At 49.6% G+C, this 18,102-nt stretch overlaps 8 protein-coding genes across 8 annotated transcripts; 6 read left to right on the forward strand and 2 right to left on the reverse strand.

The window, feature by feature from the left end:
- Window positions 1–63: 63 nt before the first annotated feature.
- Window positions 64–1,780, forward strand: C7974DRAFT_348911 (CwfJ C-terminus 2-domain-containing protein-like protein; the record flags this gene model as incomplete). Its single annotated transcript, XM_046139421.1, has 2 exons — window positions 64–117; window positions 163–1,780. The coding sequence occupies exons 1-2, from the start codon at window positions 101–103 to the stop codon at window positions 1,778–1,780; spliced, it is 1,635 nt and encodes a 544-aa protein (XP_046002926.1). The 5' UTR covers window positions 64–100.
- Window positions 1,781–3,062: 1,282 nt separating this feature from the next.
- C7974DRAFT_430104 (uncharacterized protein) lies at window positions 3,063–3,784 on the forward strand (the record flags this gene model as incomplete). Its single annotated transcript, XM_046144677.1, has 3 exons — window positions 3,063–3,258; window positions 3,306–3,478; window positions 3,533–3,784. 3 exons carry the CDS (start codon window positions 3,063–3,065, stop codon window positions 3,782–3,784), a joined length of 621 nt encoding a protein of 206 aa, XP_046002927.1.
- Window positions 3,785–6,441: 2,657 nt separating this feature from the next.
- C7974DRAFT_16034 (Alpha/Beta hydrolase protein) lies at window positions 6,442–8,037 on the forward strand. Its single transcript, XM_046135940.1, has 3 exons — window positions 6,442–6,716; window positions 6,762–7,290; window positions 7,344–8,037. Exons 1-3 carry the CDS (start codon window positions 6,576–6,578, stop codon window positions 7,814–7,816), a joined length of 1,143 nt encoding a protein of 380 aa, XP_046002928.1. The 5' UTR covers window positions 6,442–6,575; the 3' UTR covers window positions 7,817–8,037.
- Window positions 8,038–8,982: 945 nt separating this feature from the next.
- On the reverse strand, window positions 8,983–9,648 carry C7974DRAFT_298888 (cytidine/deoxycytidylate deaminase family protein; the record flags this gene model as incomplete). The annotated part of the gene is made up of 1 exon (XM_046137716.1): window positions 8,983–9,648. One exon carries the CDS (start codon window positions 9,646–9,648, stop codon window positions 8,983–8,985), a length of 666 nt encoding a protein of 221 aa, XP_046002929.1.
- A 229-nt stretch (window positions 9,649–9,877) lies between these two features.
- C7974DRAFT_16129 (uncharacterized protein) lies at window positions 9,878–11,334 on the forward strand. Its single transcript, XM_046135953.1, has 4 exons — window positions 9,878–10,067; window positions 10,263–10,715; window positions 10,767–11,191; window positions 11,253–11,334. Exons 2-3 carry the CDS (start codon window positions 10,322–10,324, stop codon window positions 11,009–11,011), a joined length of 639 nt encoding a protein of 212 aa, XP_046002930.1. The 5' UTR covers window positions 9,878–10,067; window positions 10,263–10,321; the 3' UTR covers window positions 11,012–11,191; window positions 11,253–11,334.
- Window positions 11,335–11,795: 461 nt separating this feature from the next.
- Window positions 11,796–13,674, forward strand: C7974DRAFT_16112 (uncharacterized protein). Its single transcript, XM_046135950.1, has 3 exons — window positions 11,796–12,458; window positions 12,516–12,650; window positions 12,790–13,674. Exons 1-3 carry the CDS (start codon window positions 12,042–12,044, stop codon window positions 13,402–13,404), a joined length of 1,167 nt encoding a protein of 388 aa, XP_046002931.1. The 5' UTR covers window positions 11,796–12,041; the 3' UTR covers window positions 13,405–13,674.
- A 586-nt stretch (window positions 13,675–14,260) lies between these two features.
- On the forward strand, window positions 14,261–15,302 carry C7974DRAFT_467856 (uncharacterized protein; the record flags this gene model as incomplete). The annotated part of the gene is made up of 3 exons (XM_046146373.1): window positions 14,261–14,498; window positions 14,587–14,777; window positions 14,829–15,302. 3 exons carry the CDS (start codon window positions 14,261–14,263, stop codon window positions 15,150–15,152), a joined length of 753 nt encoding a protein of 250 aa, XP_046002932.1. The 3' UTR covers window positions 15,153–15,302.
- Window positions 15,303–15,707: 405 nt separating this feature from the next.
- On the reverse strand, window positions 15,708–18,045 carry C7974DRAFT_383076 (FAD/NAD(P)-binding domain-containing protein). Its single transcript, XM_046140730.1, has 4 exons — window positions 17,709–18,045; window positions 17,505–17,644; window positions 16,420–17,412; window positions 15,708–16,366 (listed from the first exon to the last, which is right to left on the reverse strand). Exons 1-4 carry the CDS (start codon window positions 17,891–17,893, stop codon window positions 15,876–15,878), a joined length of 1,809 nt encoding a protein of 602 aa, XP_046002933.1. The 5' UTR covers window positions 17,894–18,045; the 3' UTR covers window positions 15,708–15,875.
- Between the last annotated feature and the right edge of the window lie 57 nt (window positions 18,046–18,102).

The following is an 18,102-nucleotide window of genomic DNA, read 5'->3' on the forward strand; positions in this document are numbered from 1 at the left end:
CTGCCACTTTTTGGGCGGCCCGTGCTTCGAGCTTGCGGACTTTGGCAGGACCTCCGAGGTGGAGGCAGCTCCAAACACCAAAAGTTGTCATCATCACATCATGATGGCGTCGAAAATGTAAGTCTCGCGGCATTGCCTCGTTCCAAGCTGATGTCAACCTAGTGTGGTCATTGGCGATGTAGACGGGCAGTTCCAGGCTGTCTTCCAGAAAGTAAATGCGTTACACGCGAAGAACAACTTTGCTTTCGCGCTCATTGTTGGCAACTTATTTGCAAGCACACAGAGCTCGGGTGATGTAGTCGATCCAGATGTGCGGTCACTTGTGGATGGCAAGATCGAGGTCGCGCTGCCGACATACTTTGCTCTTGGCAACCATGCTCTACCACCTGCGGTCGTCGAGAAACTGCAGTCGTCGGACGATGAGCTGTGCCACAACTTGCATTTCCTCGGCAAACGGACGACTATGAAGACCTCCGAAGGAATTCGTATTGTTGCTCTCGGCGGTCAGATGGACCCCAGCATCATTGCAGGTCCGTCCAAGGATAGGTACCCGCCATTTTACGGCGAGACAGACGCAAAGGTTCTGCGTGGAGCAACAACGGCGGATATCCTTGTGACCAGCGACTGGCCGGAAGGAATACAAAAGCGCTCAAAGGTCGAGCTTGGTGCAGATGCATCACCCTCAGCGCAACAGTGCATCGCCGACCTCGGCATAGTCTTGAAACCGAAGTATCATTTTTCAACGTCGGGAAACTCGTTTTGGGAACGAGAGCCCTTCTTCCATCCGCCCAGTGATGACACCGATAACCTCTACCCAGTCACCCGGTTCATCAGTCTGGCACGATATGGCAACTCTAACAAACAAAAGTGGATCTATGCTTTCTCATTGGATCCCAAGGCGAGTAATCCTGTTGCGCCTCCCACTGGCTCTACAGCCTGTCCTCTTGTTTTATCAGAGAAGAAGCGTCCTGCGTTAGAGCCACAAGAACAAGCTCTTGTGTACGATGATGGAACTCGAGGTGGCCGAAGATCGCACAAACGCCGCAAAGGTGAGCCTCGAGGACCACTCACCGCAGCAGAATGCTTCTTCTGTCTCGCCAATGAAAACATTGCGACCCATTTGGTCACCTCAATTGGCGACAGCTCGTACGTCACAACAGCAAGGGGACCACTCTCAACATCACAAACCTACCCCAAGCTCGGCTTCCCCTGTCATATGCTGATAATTCCTTTCTCTCACCAACCGACACTTGCTGCTATGGAAGAGGAGGAACGTCTCGCTACCTATGCTGAGATGCAAAAGTACCGAGTTGCTATGAACGGCATGCTCAATTCAGCTGCCGGCGAAGAGTACGGCTCTGTAACATGGGAAGTAAGCAAATCGAGTCTGCCCCACACGCATTGGCAATACCTTCCAGTCCCGGCGGATCTCATCCGCAAAGGACTCGTCGAAGCTGCCTTCAAAGCGTTGGCTGAGAATTTACATTGGCCGGCTTTCACGAAAGAAGATGTTGGTGATGGGTTCGACGAGACAAGCGACTTCTTCAGGGTCATTGTGTGGGATCCAAAGAATCCAACAGAGAAGCAGACAAGCTTAGTCATGCGCTTTGACGACAAAGTCCGCTTCCACAGCCAGTTCGGTCGAGAGGTCCTAGCAAAGCTATTGAGACTAGACAAGCGGATCGATTGGAGGGACTGCGGGCAGACACAACCCCAGGAGGAGCAAGATGTTGACAAGTTCAAGAAAGCCTTCAAAAGCTTCGACTTTGCGGCTGAGTAGTAATGCTTGACGCTGTATGCGCGAGACGTCTGTACGCGTACAAACACTTGTAACAACAACGCAATCGAACACTCGGTGGTCGCCGACAGGCTATCAGTTTGTCCAGCATGCAGCGCCACGTCTACATTGTGCCTGCCTCATTCGCGAAGCCCTTGTCTAAGATGCACGAACAAACCTAGTACCAAGCGACATTCAGGCAGTGCCGAGCCTGGGGTCGTACCTGACATGCTCAAAACGGCATCTTCGTGAGACACCATTGAAAGCAGCACTAAAGGGTTGGCACTGCAAGCTCCGGCTGGAACAGCCTATCTAGTGCTTATCTCCGCGCGACCAGAGCTGACTCTGCTATGCGGCCAAACAGACGAGTTGAGAACATTGAATTACGTCGATATAGATGAAGTGGTTTCGAAGACATTGACGGTAGACACAAACAACCCGGCAAGCTTGTGGGACGGAGTGAATGCTTGCGGCTTGGCATTCCCTATTTCATACCAATGCGCCAATGCGGGGTAGGTACGAGCTCACTCAGCCCTGCCCGCTTGATAGGATTTCTCCGCGCCCGCCTTTGTGTCATGTCCTCGTCGGCACACCGCATCCTCACGTTTCGCCGTGCTGGTTATCTATTCGCTATCTCAAGTCCCACTAGCAATGCCGTACTTCCTCGCCCCGAACCGCAAAACCGCCGTGGCTTCAAAGTTTCATCTACTGCGCCAATCAAATGACGATCTGCATACAACGCCGAGAGCAAATGACCCAATGAGATAACGCGATAAGAGCACCTGGACCCAACCTTCCTAAATCTTCGCCAGACAGCGCGCTGTTCGTAACTCTTGTAATCTTCCGAATACCCTGTCAGCTTACAGGACATGCAGATTAGGTCGGCCCCGAACCCCTTCCTGGCAGTTGCGACGTCGCTGTATCAGGCACGCTGCGGGTGATCAGGTACAGTGATTATTCCGCCCGAAGCGGTAGAAGATGGGCTGGGCGAACCATCTTGGCCAGGGTCTTCACCTGCCATTTCTGGGTTCGCGGAAGCGCTGGTGCATGTGCGTGTGGTGTACTACCGCAAAGGACCCATTGTAACTAGGAGCGCGTGGCTCCGAAGATCGTTATCATTGGCATGCTGATTGGAGCCCTTGTTGTTTGTCTGCGACTTCGCTGTGCTGGTCCGAGGATCAATGGTAAATGACTTGGGGGCAAGAGTATAAGAGTGGCGAGCATCATCAACTTCCAGAAGACAAGATAGGACTCCCTACCTCATTCTCCAGATCACCAATCCACGATGAAGACTGCAATTCTTACATTTGCCCTGGCAACTCTCGCGGCGGCTGCGCCTGCACCTTTGGTTCCACGTGCGCCTCCGGGTGTCCCTACCACCGCTGCGGCAAAGACCCAACTTGCTGGTCTCACCGTTGCTGCTCAAGGCCCTCAGACTGGTTACTCCCGTGATCTGTTCCCTCACTGGATCACACAGTCAGGTACGATTTATGCAATGGCAATGGCAACGTCAAACTAACAATTTTAGGTGCCTGCAACACCCGCGAGGTCGTCCTCGCCCGTGATGGAACTGGCGTCGTTCAGAGCTCTGCCTGTGCTGCTACCGCCGGACGCTGGGCCAGCCCCTACGATGGAGCCGTTTGGACCGACGCAGCCGACGTTGATATCGACCACATGGTCCCCCTGAGTAACGCATGGAAGGTACTTCGACACTTCGACCTTATCACGAATTCCCCTCGTACTGACAAATTATAGTCCGGTGCCGCATCATGGACCACTGCACGCCGCCAGGCCTTTGCCAACGACTTGACCAACCCGCAGCTCCTCGCTGTCACTGACAACGTCAACCAAGCCAAGGGCGACAAGGGTCCCGAGGACTGGAAGCCCCCGCTAACAAGCTACTACTGCACATACGCCAAGATGTGGGTGCGGGTCAAGAGCGTGTACAGCCTGACCATCACGAGCGCGGAGAAGACGGCCCTGACATCCATGTTGAACACTTGCTAAACGCGAGCGAAGAGGAGTGGAGAGGATTTCACGCGAGCATGATATCTAGCAATTGAGTAGCCACGAATTTGATGATTAACTGTTTTGACTGTATCGTGTCACTTCATGATATGTATTGGGCAGTAGTAACGGCGCTGGTTACATGCATCATGATTCTCTGGCCTAACAACTGACTAGGGAGCATGTGGTTTTAGGTATTGATCATGTTGTTATCGTCTAGTCGAACGCTTGCCGTTGAAACTTTGTTTCACTACCGGTCCCGGGCGTACCAATGGCCCAAAGACTCAAGGGAAGCGTTTAAACAAGTACAGACTTGCAGAATCTATGATATCGAGATTCATTAATGTATCCAGGGACGTGGAACCAGTAGTTCTGTGTTGCTTTAGGCCTTTCTGTGCGCCAACATCACGACCACCCAACGATTATAGTTTCAATTATTGTGACACATTGAGTGTGCCCTTTCGTGAGTTAGTAGTAACAGAGACGTGAGGAGGTAAATCACATTATCTAATGAACGCAGTTAGGTATGACTGACCCACCAGGTCTAGCATTACGATCACTTCGCACTACGTAACATTGAGCAACAGCGCATAGGGAATTTGTTACATCCTTCAAGCCATCGAAGAGTGTTACAATATCTGGACAAAGAGAAGGTATCTTCGAACCAATCTAGTCAAAATTAATTTACAGATCGTACTCTACTGAACCAGCTTCGTCGTGTGGAGGTGCCCGAGAAAACATTGCGGGCCAACTTGGCGCATCAGCCCCATATAGCGGCTCCAGTATGTATACCGCAATGACGTGTTACTTCTTTTCGGTACACTTCAAGCTTCGGTAACATCGTCAAGCCAAGTACCTCCTCTCCATTATCAGATCTGTCTACGTCTGCACCAGTGAGATGCGCTCCTCAATCTTAAGCCAGTTTCTTCTTACAATATACCTCCTATCCTTTGCCATCGGCGCAACAAAGGGTACTGCCCTTGTTAGATCCAAAACAACACACCCATCTTTATCATCGGCGCGAGCATAGCCCACAGATATGTGGGCAGTGAAACCTTCAAGAGTCAAAACGACTGGCCAGACATTCAACAGGGCGAGCTCACCAGGGAATCCTTGGAAGCTGTGTATAAGACAGGAATATTCGTCACGGGCCGCAACTTTTGGCTTCTTACATCTCTCCACGAAGAAGAGTCCACTCTACGATCTGGGGAGAGAAAATTTGGTACAACAACACGAAACACCTCCGCAATGTTGTTAAGAGATTCTCTCAATAGGATTGCCTTAGCCTTGATTGGGAAGACTATAGACCTCGTCAGAGGACCCAGTCCGGATCCACTTCCTGAGGCGCAAGCCGCACAAGTTGCAACCAGTGTGATCAGCAAGTCTATGCTTAATGAGTGGTCGAACGAGGCCTTCAAGCAAACCATCTTACGAGCAGGTGATGATGGGCATGTTCTTACCTTCATCATAAACGCTGATGATAGTGCGACAATCAAGTCAGAGTCTGACACGTCGCAGACAGTGACGAAGGCCCAGTGGGTCAAGGTTCGCTACGATGATGCAGAGTAAGCATAGGGCGGAGCTTATTTTATTGAATCCCTGATGAGAGACTTAATCGTGTACATTGCGCTTGTTGCACTGAAAGAGGATGAGCAACAGGATGTCATCCCTCGATCGTGGATAGATTGTTGCATCACTTCTTCGGCTTTCACCAATAAGCTTTCTGAACTAGAACAATGGATCGGACTATCGCAGCTATTTGGGAACATGGCTTCCACGAATATGCACACGATCTACCAGGAAACACAAAATCTGTGATCGGCGGATGTCGAAGTGAAAGTCTGCAGCCAACTTAGAAGTCTGCATCTTGAGGTTGTTTCAATAGAGGTGCAATGCCGCGCTATGATGTCCCGAGTACGTGGAGAGAAGTGGAACGATACACCGATGATGTGGAGATCTCCCCGATGCCAAGGTATCCAAGACCAAATCCTTCCGTGAGGCCAGATCCACAGATCGCACGGCACGTCATGCATGGGCCGTGTTGACGAGTGCCGGAGCTAGTAACTGCCGAGCGGGTCGTTCTTCAGGCCAGAAAGCGAGCACGGCTTTTACAATCAATACGTGGGTTGCCTACCTTCTGTATGTCTACGGTCTTGCAAGCATAGCAGTCAGACTTCCGTTGATGATCGTAATCGCCGGAACTCCCCAATGGAAGGTGGGATTGCGGGCACCAGCATGCATTCTTTGACTGACTACCCCTTACTGGCGAGCTTATCGTCGTAGCCTGTATCGCCGAGTGGGAGAAAGAAAAGGTTAAGCAGAGTAGCTGCTGAGTGGTCGGCAGAGGCCTCTGGTTCAAGCAAGCGACAGAGGTAGAGAGGTACGCCATACGAATCTTGTTATTATTCTAGTTGAACCAACTTGAATATCAATGTCTAGGTTAGGTAATGGGCAGCTTTAGTCCCGAAGGTGGTTGCGCAAGTCCATACGGCGAAAATTCTCTCAGTGGTATTGAGAGTCTCGGACTATCTAGATTTGGGAAATACCATGCAGGCGAAATGCTGCAGGCATGGCATGCTGCATACCTAGGTATAGCAGCGGCCCCACTCCGAAGTGCAGAGTGGCTGCCCCGCACCAGGCGTGCCTCATCGCCCCGAACACAACTCTGCCAACCACAAAGACCAAACACGTTTTATTCACACAGCTGTGTTCGATCTAAACTTTAATTCGCAAATTAGACAAAACCTCCAGTCTTGCTGAGCCCTCCTTTTGGCTGCAAAGGTCCTTCACAATGCTGAACATCCGCTGTTTCTCATTCTTGGCTGGAGTCACTCTGCTCGGGTGTAATACGCAGACCAACAGATCGCGTCTGGAAGCCGTCGTTCCGAAGCGTGAGATACTATATGTCGGCGGCCGATACACGAATGTTACAGTAGGTTCATTGTTTGCTAGCTGATACGCTTTAACAGACACGTAGGATAGTACTACCAATTTGACGTCATTGGTTCTGATAGAACAGATCTACGTGGAGAAGCTCTCTCCAATACCAGGTCCCGTTGACCCACCCTTGCCTATCATTTTTATTGCAGGCGCAGCCCAGAGCGGCACCAACTTCCTTGACACTCCTGATGGGAGACCGGGATGGGCATCTTACTTCGTCGCCAAGGGCCATACAGTGTATCTGTCAGACCAACCAGCACGAGGTCGTTCATTCTGGTATCCCGGCCAGGGAACCCTTGGAACAATCGGGTCCCCTGACGTTGTCTCCGATATCTTCACCGACGTAGCGAGCAACGGTGACAAATGGCCGCAAGCTAAGCTTCACACACAATGGCCTGGAACTGGTCGTGTAGGCGATTTGTTCTTTGATAACTTCTACAGAAGTCAACTTCAGTTTCAGACTGACCGCTTCATTGGCGAGGAACAAAACGCGCACGCTTATTCGAATCTAGTCGACCTCGTAGGAGAATGTTACATTATCAGTCACTCTCAAGCAGGCGCGTACGGTGGGTGAATCTTAAAACCGCAGGTCGTCCAGATCTAATTGACGATTGAGCAGGTTGGAGAGTTGGAGACATGCGCTCAGATCTGGTAAAGGGCATCATACAACTCGAACCGTCTGGACCACCGTTCACTCTTCGTCCGCCATTTGGGAACGAGCCAGCGTTTGCGTTCGGCTTGACCGACTTATCGATTGGATACGAGCCTAGTGCGGGCAGCCATGCTGAAGATATTGAAACGGTGATCGAGCCCGCAATCGATGCAGACCACAACGAGTGTATCATGCAAAAGTCTCCAGCAAAACTGTTGACCAATCTAGCGAAGATTCCAGAGCTTGTCGTCACCGGAGAGGCATCGTTTCATGCACCTTACGATTATTGCACGGTCAAGTACTTGCAGCAAGTCGGTATAGACGTCGAGTATGCAGATTTAGGGAAGGAAGGTATACACGGTAACGGACATATGTTCTTCATGGAAAAGAACAACATTGAGATTGCAGACCGTGTATATGAATGGCTGGAAAAACATTGACTGCGACTTAAGATCCGAGAAGGAATTTTGCCTTATGCGCCATCCTGCATGTCAATGTAGACACGCAAGGAACAGAAACGCTCGAAAACCGCCTCCAGTGGAATCTGATGTCAATCTATAGAGCCGTGGCTGGATGCAAGAGAGTATGCACCGGCTTGAGTTGACGATAAATTTACATCACTTACACAATCCGACCCACAGACATTACCCACTCACAACACGGATCGCACGAATAAAGAGCATCTTTAAGGGTTGAAAGTACTGATAGCGCCCATCAACACCAGTAGACGCTCTGAAAAGAATCGTTCCGTCGCTGACAGTTTAGGGGTCCTGATAAGTGTACGTACGTTCGCTACATGTCTGCATGCTACTCCGTATCGCGTATGAGATTCAAGCTAACATTACACACGTAGTTACATGAAGAGTTTCCATAGAGAAGCTCTTTATCAGTAAGTATCTCATTAGGGTACGAAGATCAGGATCGAGCTACTTGTAACGGATGCAGCTTCACAGTTCATGTCTGCCTACAAATGCTCACAGTTCCACAGCTTAGTTCAATCAACGTTGACAATGCTTGAACATCAAGTCGTGGATATTAAATCTTGCGCAGGATTGTGCATTCGCAGTCAAGCCATGACCCAACAAAGTACCTCTATATCAAACTCATATCCTGTCCTCCAAGCTAGCAGGGTATGCTTCAAGACTTCACGCATCGATTATCTCCCTCCATTATGCCCATAGTGTTGCTCAGTATCTAGGCCCTGGTTTTCCTTGGTGCCTCGAGACTTGGAAGTCCAGGCTGCATAGAGGTTATGTTGCGCCTTTGCTCGCTTAATACAGCAGAAATCCTTGATTATGGGCGAGAAGTATACTAGTTGAAGTCTTGGTGATGTCCATGGTTGCGTAGTATCAAGTCAATGGGTATGACCCTCGACGTTGTAGTTGCGATAGTTGTCGTGACGATAATGTCCCAGATGAATGCTAAAATGACCTTTTTACCTCTTCCTTCGAGGAACGACAAGTGCCGCTCAGCCTCTCGGGTGTTTTTACGAGATTTTTGAGTTTTCTGTTACAACCACTCACTGCGGAGGACTTTACGGGAGATAATTCAGATTTCCAGCAATTGCAAAGTGGATTTCTGTTGGTCGAGACTGATTTCCAAACTCTTATTGCCAAACACTTGCAGTCTCTGTTCCTTCTTGCCTGCCGCTTTGATACGTCTGACTAAGCCCTTTGTATTGCGCCTTGACCTCATCTAGTCTTTTGGTAAGTTGTTCCCTCTCTGTGATGTCACTAATACCAGCGATTATATCTGCCAGAGCCCTTGCACGAAAGAACTTGTTATCTCGGTTATACAATGGGCGTCTGTCCAGCGCCTCGTCGTCCTCGCCATCAACGCGTACTCGAAAGACCTGTTCCAGAATGTCGATATCGTGTGGTATACTGAATAAGTCCCTGCTATCTTCGTAGGTGAACAGATAGTACACTTCTTTGAAGCCAGACCATGCGATACCACTCAGACATAAGCTACATGGCTCATGTGTGGCAAAGAAAACACAATCCTCGCGTGGATTTGGTCGAGTCTTTGCATCAGGGAAATCGACTGTGAAAAACTGCTGAATGCAGTTGATCTCGCCGTGTAGAAGAGGAGACAGAGATTCATGATTGGTAGCGACAGTGAGCGGAGCAAGATTGGTGTTCGACAGGATGGCGGCACCGAAGACTTTCGAACCAGAGCACACGCCCTGTGATGTGAGAGGAATGATACGTTCCTCGACTGTGGAGAGAAGTGTCGATACGAGGTATGATGGGTTGGTCGCTAACGAACTCATGATTAAATAACGAGCTACAGAAAATGAAGAATTGAAACTGAGGTAGATACTAACTCCAGACCCCATATAAGGCTGTTTAAGTATCAAGTCGGATACACTTCGAGCTGAGCGCATGCGGGCTCCTCCGTTCATGCGCAGGCGGCAACCTCCGAACATACTTGATAAGAGCCGACATGAGTCGCCCAATTATAACGACTAGATCGCCAGTAACCTCCAATCAAGGAATACGATCTTCCAAACCTTTTTGCGCCATCCGTCAACAGTCTCGTCTGCGATTACTTCTTTCCCGTAGTCGTACTTATAACATCACAGCCTTGGGACTGATGAGTTACAACTTGAACTTCTCAATGTCCTTTAGACTCCCGTCTTCCGTCACATCTGCCATAATGTCAGTGAGAAGAGAAACTATTACGCGTAAGGTAACACGAGCCCCGCATCATGTACCACCGCCAAGGCGTGGCAATTGGACGCAATATTCTTCTCCATAGCTTCTGCAAATTATACAACAACACAATCAGTTTGTTCGCAACAACTAAGCACGAATATACGTATAGAAAGTGTATTCACGGGATTCATCAACAGTAGCGCTGTAGCAAGAGATAACCAAACGACAGTATATATAGCTCCGCGGTCGTAGCGAAGCTCCAGTTCCAGATTCACAGGCAAATCTAACATGGAAGACGGGCTTGGATCCAACGCTAATGTGTCCGATTCGAACGCTTCGTATCCTTTCGAATTACGCAATCGTCACCTCCGGGGTTCGCTCAGGAGTTTGTCCGCAATTGATGCAATACCCAATACTTCGGCGCTTCCCAGTACTATTGATGTCGCCGTCATTCACTTCACGATTGCGATTCGTGCTGCTAGAACACAAGCTGAGGATGCGTTGGGTACAGCAGTTGAAGTGCTTAAGAATCAGGGCAATGCTGTAGTCATCAAAGCGGCGATGGAGTGGATCAAGCTACATCCATGGGAGGCCGCTGCCCTAATCATTCCTATTCTTCTTGTAGCATGCACACCTGCTTTCTTAGGACTTGCTGGATTCACGGCTGGTGGTATCGCTGCAGGTATGGACTTGAACATTCACCTCTAGTCGCGCATAGCTGACACATGAATAGGTAGCATCGCAGCAGGTATTCAAGCTGGTATTGGAAGCGTCGCAGCTGGCTCCGTCTTCGCGACTCTCACGAGCGCAGCAATGTTGGGATACGGCGTGCCTATCGTCCTTGGAAGTGTCTGGGCCATTAGCAGCACTGTGTGCTGGGGAATCGCGGCTTGGAAGAGGTGGAGACGAGACTCTGCTGATGCAGATGGTGCTGATTACGAGGATAGTCATACTCATGGCGAGGGCACAGACCGTTGAGTCACATCCAAGGATGCTTTCACCAGATGCTCCGAGGCCAAGTGACCTTGCATCTCACTCTTGACTGTCACTTTGTATCATATCTTGCAGAACACGCGCTCACAGAGCGACGGGGACTAACCTCCTGTCCGATATTGCCCCAGTCTTGGACAATGGGGTCCTTAGATGGACGAGAAACGAGTATGTTTGAAACAATGCCTTATACTTACCTTTCGTCTTCTTCGCTGTTGACAACGCATAGGATGCTACTTTCATAGTGGGCCTCGAGTTGATCTCCTGACACTGCAGTAAAGCGCAAACTATGTTACTAATCGCGTCATGCAAGGGCCGAGAGATAAGCCGAGCAATAATGATGTAAGAACACAAGTACTTGCCTACTCTTCTCGATATCCTGCGATCCCAGCACCCAATTGTGTTTCTAACGACATGCTAGGCAGACTGCTCGGTTTGTGTGAAGCCAGGGAAGACTCAACTGAACGAACAGCCGTTCTAATCCTGTGTTCGGACACGTGCATGGGTCCGGAATTCGGCCGCTGACGTTGGGGCGTTGTCCTTTACCCCACTATTCCGGCCGAAAATGGCTTTAGCGCCTTGGCGAATCAACGCCCTTTAAAAGGTTAGTTCTCAGACAGATTTAGTCAGGGTGAGCACCAATTCGCTTTTTTACAAGCACAACGGCTTAATTTTGTCTTAACGAATTTACGGACTTGCGAGTGTAGAAGTTGATCCATGAGAGCTAAACGGAAAAACGTGTGTCAGGAGTGTAGGTCTCGAAAACTGGCTGTGAGTGACTTTAGTGTGAAGTTCACTTCTAAACACACGATATGCTAACAATAGCCGCTCATCATAGTGCGATGGAAAAGTACCTGCATGTTCTCAATGTACTCTCCGGAAAGTTTCGTGTACCGGCTACCAGCAGGAATTCCTTTTCGTGATAAGCTCTTCCGAAACAAGCAAGCAGGTAACATTAAGAGACCGGCGCAAAACCACCTTCAAACATCCACAGAAAGTGTCCGCCGATTTCGACAGTATGTATCAACTCTTCCAAGGCCACTACCTGGATTTACGCCTGGGAGCTGTGCCACACGAATCACAGGATCAGCAGGGGCTTGGATATGACGTTCATTGCATTTTGCAATATTACGTCCCTGCTAGCAATTGCGATCCCGCAGAGTCTAACCCGTCTCACAATCAGATATGTGGGGCATGGGTCGAAGCACTTCCGTCTCTTCTAAATACTAGGGAAACCGACGCCTTCCTCTTCTCCGCAATTAAAGCCTTAGCGACGTCTGTCCAGTGCATCGTCCCGACAGACAAAGTGTACAATAGGCATGCATTTGAGACGTATTGCACGTCGCTGAGCCGAATGAGTAAAGCTCTTGAGAAAGCTGACGGTGTTTTCCGGATTCAACACTGTGTGGCGATTATGTGTTTGGCAGTGAGCGATGTAAGTATATCTCTCTGAGCGGCTTATCACTGTGTATTTATAACAATGGCTGCAAAGATTATGCTTCCGAATACCAGTTCTGGCTGGAAGACACACCTGAAGGGAGTAGGAGACTGGGTGGAAAGTGTGGGACCGGATGCCTTCAGCCATGGTATTTTGCGCACACTCTTTGTTGGTTTCAGACCGTTACTGGTAGGCTGTCGTCCACTTTCCATCCTTGCCTCGCTAATCATTTGTTGTGGTGTCTGTTTAGCTGATCAGCTCGATTCTAAATCGACAAATAACATTCCTTGGTCGAGAAGATTGGATAACTAAGCCGTTCTGTTGGCAGACTCAAACAATGATGCAGCAGCTGCTCAGTCGAGCTGGTAACATCCCAGGCTTACTACAAAGATTTGACGCTATAAGATTACCTCCAGAAAGGGCTGACTTGGTCGTGATCGATCAACTCTGGCAAGACTTCAGGATCACGATGCAGAGCCTCCAAGATTGGGAGTTGACTCAACGGTCACAAGCTCAGTCAGCGTTATTCTGGACAAGGAGCGATCAGAGGATGTGCGCGCCATCGGATGCAAGGGATCTCTGGTTCCCAAATCTCTTGGTTGCGAACAGCCTAACGCATTTCTGGGCTTTTATGATAATCGTCAAAACACACCTTGATGTGCTTGGGGCTGCACTTGTCGCTCAAAGAGGAGAAAATACAGAGAAGGTCGAGCACCTTACGGATATGTCAGTCGCAGATTTAGCAGAAATGATCTGTGACAGCATGACGTACAGTCTGCAACCAGAGACGAAATTATACGGTCCGGGGTCGACCTTCTTCACCTTTACGACAGCCATTGACGTCTTCAAAAGCAAACCAGACCAGTACCGAGCTCAGATATGGCGCTGTCAGCAAATCGCCGTCCAGTTGGCCGCTCTTGGGATACAACCACCAAGAGTGTAGGTATAGCCAGGTACCATGCTACAGATATCATTGTGTTCTGTTGAGATCCTGAGTAACTCGTTCTAACGTCAAGAACTACAGCGAGCCTGGTACAGTCATTACGCTTCTTAGAGGTAAATTGTATGTCAGCAAACAAATAGTGTTATTACTTGATGATCTGTTCGGTGTGGTGTTTGATTTGCAATCACTCGTGGCAATAGGACTTCCTGGCTCGACTGGCTAAAAGTGCTTGCGGCACTGGTCTTCTCCTGGTCGTTGTCTGGGTTGCCGCCGGTTCCTGGTTAGCCGCGTTACCGGCATGGGTGCAGCGGCCTGACCAGATCTTCTCCATTTGACGGTGGGTGTTGATATGTCTCTAGCAAGTGGTGACAGCACGGCCGCATCGTGTACGCGGACATTGCTTTGGCTATCTTATAGGTACTTCTTGGTTGGTCACTAGCGGTTCCACGGCTTTACCTAGCTATCTGGCACTACCGCTCGCATCGCTTGATTCCGTTAACCCCAAGGCACTTACCGCTGCAACACCGATAACTCACTGTATTAGAGAGCACGGCGACTGGTGCGACTAAACTGCCAGTCTAACCGTAAGAGGCCTCTCCATTCGCCAAGGGATACTGAAGAACAAGCTATTCCCTTTATAGCAGCACCATTCGCCAAGAACGGATGGATCGTATCATCGGAACCATCTCGAAATTCCGAACCTGATTACGAATGTTGAAGCATGCAGACCAGAGAGTATGCCTCTCAGCCATGTTCATTATAAGTACTTAGGTACGCTGTCCCCCCATCCTCATCCATAACCAATTTTGAAAGCTCCGGATCACCGAAGCTGCGCGCAACATTCACCATCGTTACCATGGCACAAAAGACACTTCTTTTTCTCGGTGCAGGACCGAACATTGGAGCGGCTACACTATCACTGTTCAAAACTAAAGGATACAAGATCGCTGCCGTGGCTCGCACGATTCGAGCCGATATCGAAGCTCAGGCAGATTTGTGTCTGACTGCGGACTTCAGCGATCCAAGCGTGATTGGGCCAATCTTCGAGAGGGTTCATCAGGAGTTGGGAGTACCTAACGTTGTGGTCTACAACCGTAAGTCTTAATTCTATACATGTTCAAGAAGCGGCTTTCAGCGTGCAGGGCTTCTTATTCCTACTGTCAGATGCTCATATTGAAACAGCTTACTCCTGGTCCAGGGGGCCTGATCCTGAGAACCCAGTCTCGGCGCCGCTTAAAGAGTTCCAGAATGACCTTGCAATCAACACCACAAGCGCATATGCTGCTGCGCAAGCCGCAGTGGCCGGGTTTAGTAAGCTCCCCAAGGACGCAAAAAAGACCTTCATCTATACCGGTAATAATGGAAATACCCTGGTAAGTTTTGTGCATCTATTTCCAAATATCGCGATAATCTTACGTTCTTAGATCCTACCCATCTTTCTTATGCTTGGTATTGGGAAGTCTGCCACTTGGTATATGATCCAAACGCTAGCTGCGACTCCTAGCTTCGCTTCTAAGGGCTACCGATTCTACTATGTCGATGAGCGCACACCCGAGGGAAAGGCAGGGCATCCTTCTGGGCCCGCTCATGCAAAATATTTCCTGGAGCTGGCAGAGCAAGAGGGACAGAGTGAGCCACTGGCAACGTTCGTGAAGGGCAAAGGTTACGTGAAGTTTCCAAGCAATGATAGGGCGGTACTACCGAAAGTCACTGTCGAAGAGTCGGTTGATTTCACGTATGGGAGGTAATGAAAGGTCATGGGGATCTTCGGCGATCGAGGTAGTGGAGTTCAGTCAGATTCGAGTACAGATCTAAAATGCAGCTGTAGCAGTCATAAGAAGAGCATCGATGTGTACACTGAGCAGACTCGTATACATCTAGAATCCATCATTATTAATGGTATGAAATACACGCTCTTAGTGTACACCACGTGCTGGGAGGAAACCCAAATCAGTATCGTACGATTGTCGATCATCAGGTCATGTTGAATGAGGCGTCCCGTGCGGGACGGACCTGCACATCACGATCGCCAACATGGAGCCCGCTCGGCATTACAATACAGCGGGGCATGGAATTGGTCTGTGATTCCCAAACTAAGAGTTCCTTGCCAAGTACTAGATCGTAGATGAGGTACGATACCCGAGCGAAGCGCCAGTGCCCACAAGTACAAGCTTGGCCTGCAGCACCAAGCTAAATCCATTAATCAAGTTCGGTCTGCCTCTTGTAGCAACTACGCGGGCCTCCATTATTGTTTGTAGATATGCTTATCCCACCTAGGATGGTTCATACGAGGCAGTGGTGTATAGGTAGCTTTAGCTATTTTCTATTCACGCTATATACAAATGTATATGTGCATGCCTATGACTAAATTGAGCAAAGCTATACGTTTACTTGTACCTATTCTAACAGGGGGTAGAGAAAAGCTTCCCCCAAGGGCAACTTACATCATATCACCAAGAACATAGTTATTCTTATGGCTCATTCTCTTGAGGATCCATACCATGCAGCTTCCTAGCCAAGTCCTGAGCATATCCACACATAGTCATCGTGGGATTCCAACTACCCGCAGTAGGGAAAAGGGCAGCTCCAGTAACATAAACATTTTCGATGCCGTGGGGACGATACAGCTCATCCACTGAACCACCAATCTCCTTGGGGCCCATGAAACAAGTGCTTGACTCGTGGACAACACCAGGGATCCGAATGGTATCGACTGCTGGTTTTGTCTTTGTCCAGCCATGTTTCTTCTCGTCCCACCAGTCGATGTCCAACGCGTGTTCATCGCCGCCTGCCATTTCTTTGATCGTGTCGTAAGTTGCCTGATCCATGACGTCCCAAGCGGTATCATCTTCGTCGCTCAAGGTGTATTGCAGGGTGACGTTGCAAGTTGGATCATTACCTTTGTTTAGAGTGACATGGTTCTTGGTGTTCTTCTCGTTGAACTCCCCAAGAGCCGAGCAGACTAAATAGTTCCTGGTCAGCTTGTGTTCTCGGTGAGAAAGGAAGGCTTCATACCAAACACAACGTAGTCCTCTGAGCCCGTGAGTTGATCTAAGGTCGCAGCAGCAGCATAATCTGGACATTCGCGAGCCGCGTCCTCAGCGTCATCTATCGGGTTGGGGCTGTTCAGCGCCGTGACCGAGACGTGGTACTGGAGGCCAGTTTTGGGATCCTTGCCGGCCAGGTATGCGGCAGCGATCTTGAGCGTGGTCTCTTTCTTCCAGCCCTTGATGTTCTTGACCGGGCATCTCGCTGAGATGTGTGTGTCGTAGTGACCAGTCAGTCTCTTGCCGACAGTGTCACGGCAGCTCTCGAAAGAGTTCAACAACATTGTGGCGTTAGGAATGGCTCCTGCGCAGAGGATGATCTTAGTCTTGTTGCCAGTCCATGACAAAGTACCCTTGCTGGTTTCAATAACGCGGACAAAATCATCGTCGTCACCTTTGATCATGTTTTTCACGGCGCAGTCAGTCATAATCTCTAAGGGCGCTCCATTGTCGGCCTTTGCCAGTTGCCTCTGTTGTTCCAAGATGCTAAGAAGAGGCCCAGGGGTGGAGAACTTGCTGAATCGCAAACTGGAGGTTGGATTACGTCGTCCGACAGCGAGTGGAGCTGACTCAACGTAGTCTGCAGTGGGAATTTTGCCGAGCGAGTCCTTGAGAATGGTATCAATGGCAGTCTGTAGGCTTCCGAAGATGCCGTCATCGATTTTGTCTGCGGATGTGACATTCAACAGCTCCTTGGCCTGCTTCCAAAAATCTTCTTGTGCAGCAGTCTTTTTCATAGCCTCGGGAAAGTCACGTAAAAGGTCTAGACTTGGCCGTGGGCTCCAGGCGGACCAAAATGTGGATCGGCCACCGAAAAAGGGGCAAGAGCCGTGGCAGTACCCAAGCTCCTTTGTTTCGAAGGTTTTGCGTGAGAGTGTCCAGGGGAATGTCTCAGACGGCCCTCCTAGCACCATTTTGAACGGAATTGGTAGGTTCTGGAAGTGCGAAGGAAGCCAGAAACCTGTAGCAGATTCAAGAATCAGTCTATGATAATGCACTGAAGGTGATTGATGGGACAGTGTCCCACCAGAGAACGTCAAAGCATGCACTCACCTCCACGTTCCAAGCAAAGAATCTTCGCGTATGGATCGAGTTCAAGGGCCTTTTGAATGAATGCTAGAGCTGTAAAGCCGGAGCCGACAACAATGTAATCAAAGTCTCCATGGGCCAGTATGTTTGCCCATGTCTCGTCACTAGATAAGATCAAGGTCAGAGTTGAAACAGATATTGCAAACTCAAAGCTTTATTGCTTCATACCTCACAAAGTAGTCAAGGGCCATGACCGAGGTAGAGGTAGGTCCCTGTACGCCAGGCACAGGGTACCCGTACGTGTTTGCCGGCAAAGGCTGACGATCATTGTAGTCTCTACCAACGCGGCAGTGGAAGCTGGGGATCGTTTTCCCTGGGATAGTCTGGTAGTCTGCAAGGCTTTCGGTGTTCATGGTTGAAGCAGAATTATACACGGAGCCGTATAATGTAGAAGTGGGAGAGAGTAGGCATCAGTCAGGGGCTGCAGGAGCCGAGGAGTAGGTTGAAAGGGCGGAAAGCTTTGTCTTAACTTGCTACTAAACATCAGCTCGATTGAAGTTGCCGCGTGCAATGGTTTTGGAAGTTCCCCGCAAAAGCTAGAAGCTGCTTGCGAACTTCCCCG

Source organism: Boeremia exigua, assembly GCF_020726555.1.
Source record: "Boeremia exigua strain MPI-SDFR-AT-0100 chromosome Unknown C7974scaffold_1, whole genome shotgun sequence".
NCBI classification, from domain to species: domain Eukaryota; kingdom Fungi; phylum Ascomycota; class Dothideomycetes; order Pleosporales; family Didymellaceae; genus Boeremia; species Boeremia exigua.

Coding starts and splice junctions, on each gene's coding strand:
- C7974DRAFT_16034 (XM_046135940.1), top strand. CDS start 6,576: ATGCTGAACATCCGCTGTTTCTCATTCTTGGCTGGAGTCACTCTGCTC. Junction 6,717..6,761: donor GCCGATACACGAATGTTACA/GTAGGTTCATTG, acceptor ACAGACACGTAG/GATAGTACTACCAATTTGAC. Junction 7,291..7,343: donor CTCTCAAGCAGGCGCGTACG/GTGGGTGAATCT, acceptor ACGATTGAGCAG/GTTGGAGAGTTGGAGACATG.
- C7974DRAFT_16129 (XM_046135953.1), top strand. CDS start 10,322: ATGGAAGACGGGCTTGGATCCAACGCTAATGTGTCCGATTCGAACGCT. Junction 10,716..10,766: donor GGCTGGTGGTATCGCTGCAG/GTATGGACTTGA, acceptor ACACATGAATAG/GTAGCATCGCAGCAGGTATT.
- C7974DRAFT_16112 (XM_046135950.1), top strand. CDS start 12,042: ATGTATCAACTCTTCCAAGGCCACTACCTGGATTTACGCCTGGGAGCT. Junction 12,459..12,515: donor TGTGTTTGGCAGTGAGCGAT/GTAAGTATATCT, acceptor ATGGCTGCAAAG/ATTATGCTTCCGAATACCAG. Junction 12,651..12,789: donor TTGGTTTCAGACCGTTACTG/GTAGGCTGTCGT, acceptor TTCTGTTGGCAG/ACTCAAACAATGATGCAGCA.
- C7974DRAFT_383076 (XM_046140730.1), bottom strand. CDS start 17,893: ATGAACACCGAAAGCCTTGCAGACTACCAGACTATCCCAGGGAAAACG. Junction 17,645..17,708: donor GCCCTTGACTACTTTGTGAG/GTATGAAGCAAT, acceptor GATCTTATCTAG/TGACGAGACATGGGCAAACA. Junction 17,413..17,504: donor TCTTTGCTTGGAACGTGGAG/GTGAGTGCATGC, acceptor AATCTGCTACAG/GTTTCTGGCTTCCTTCGCAC.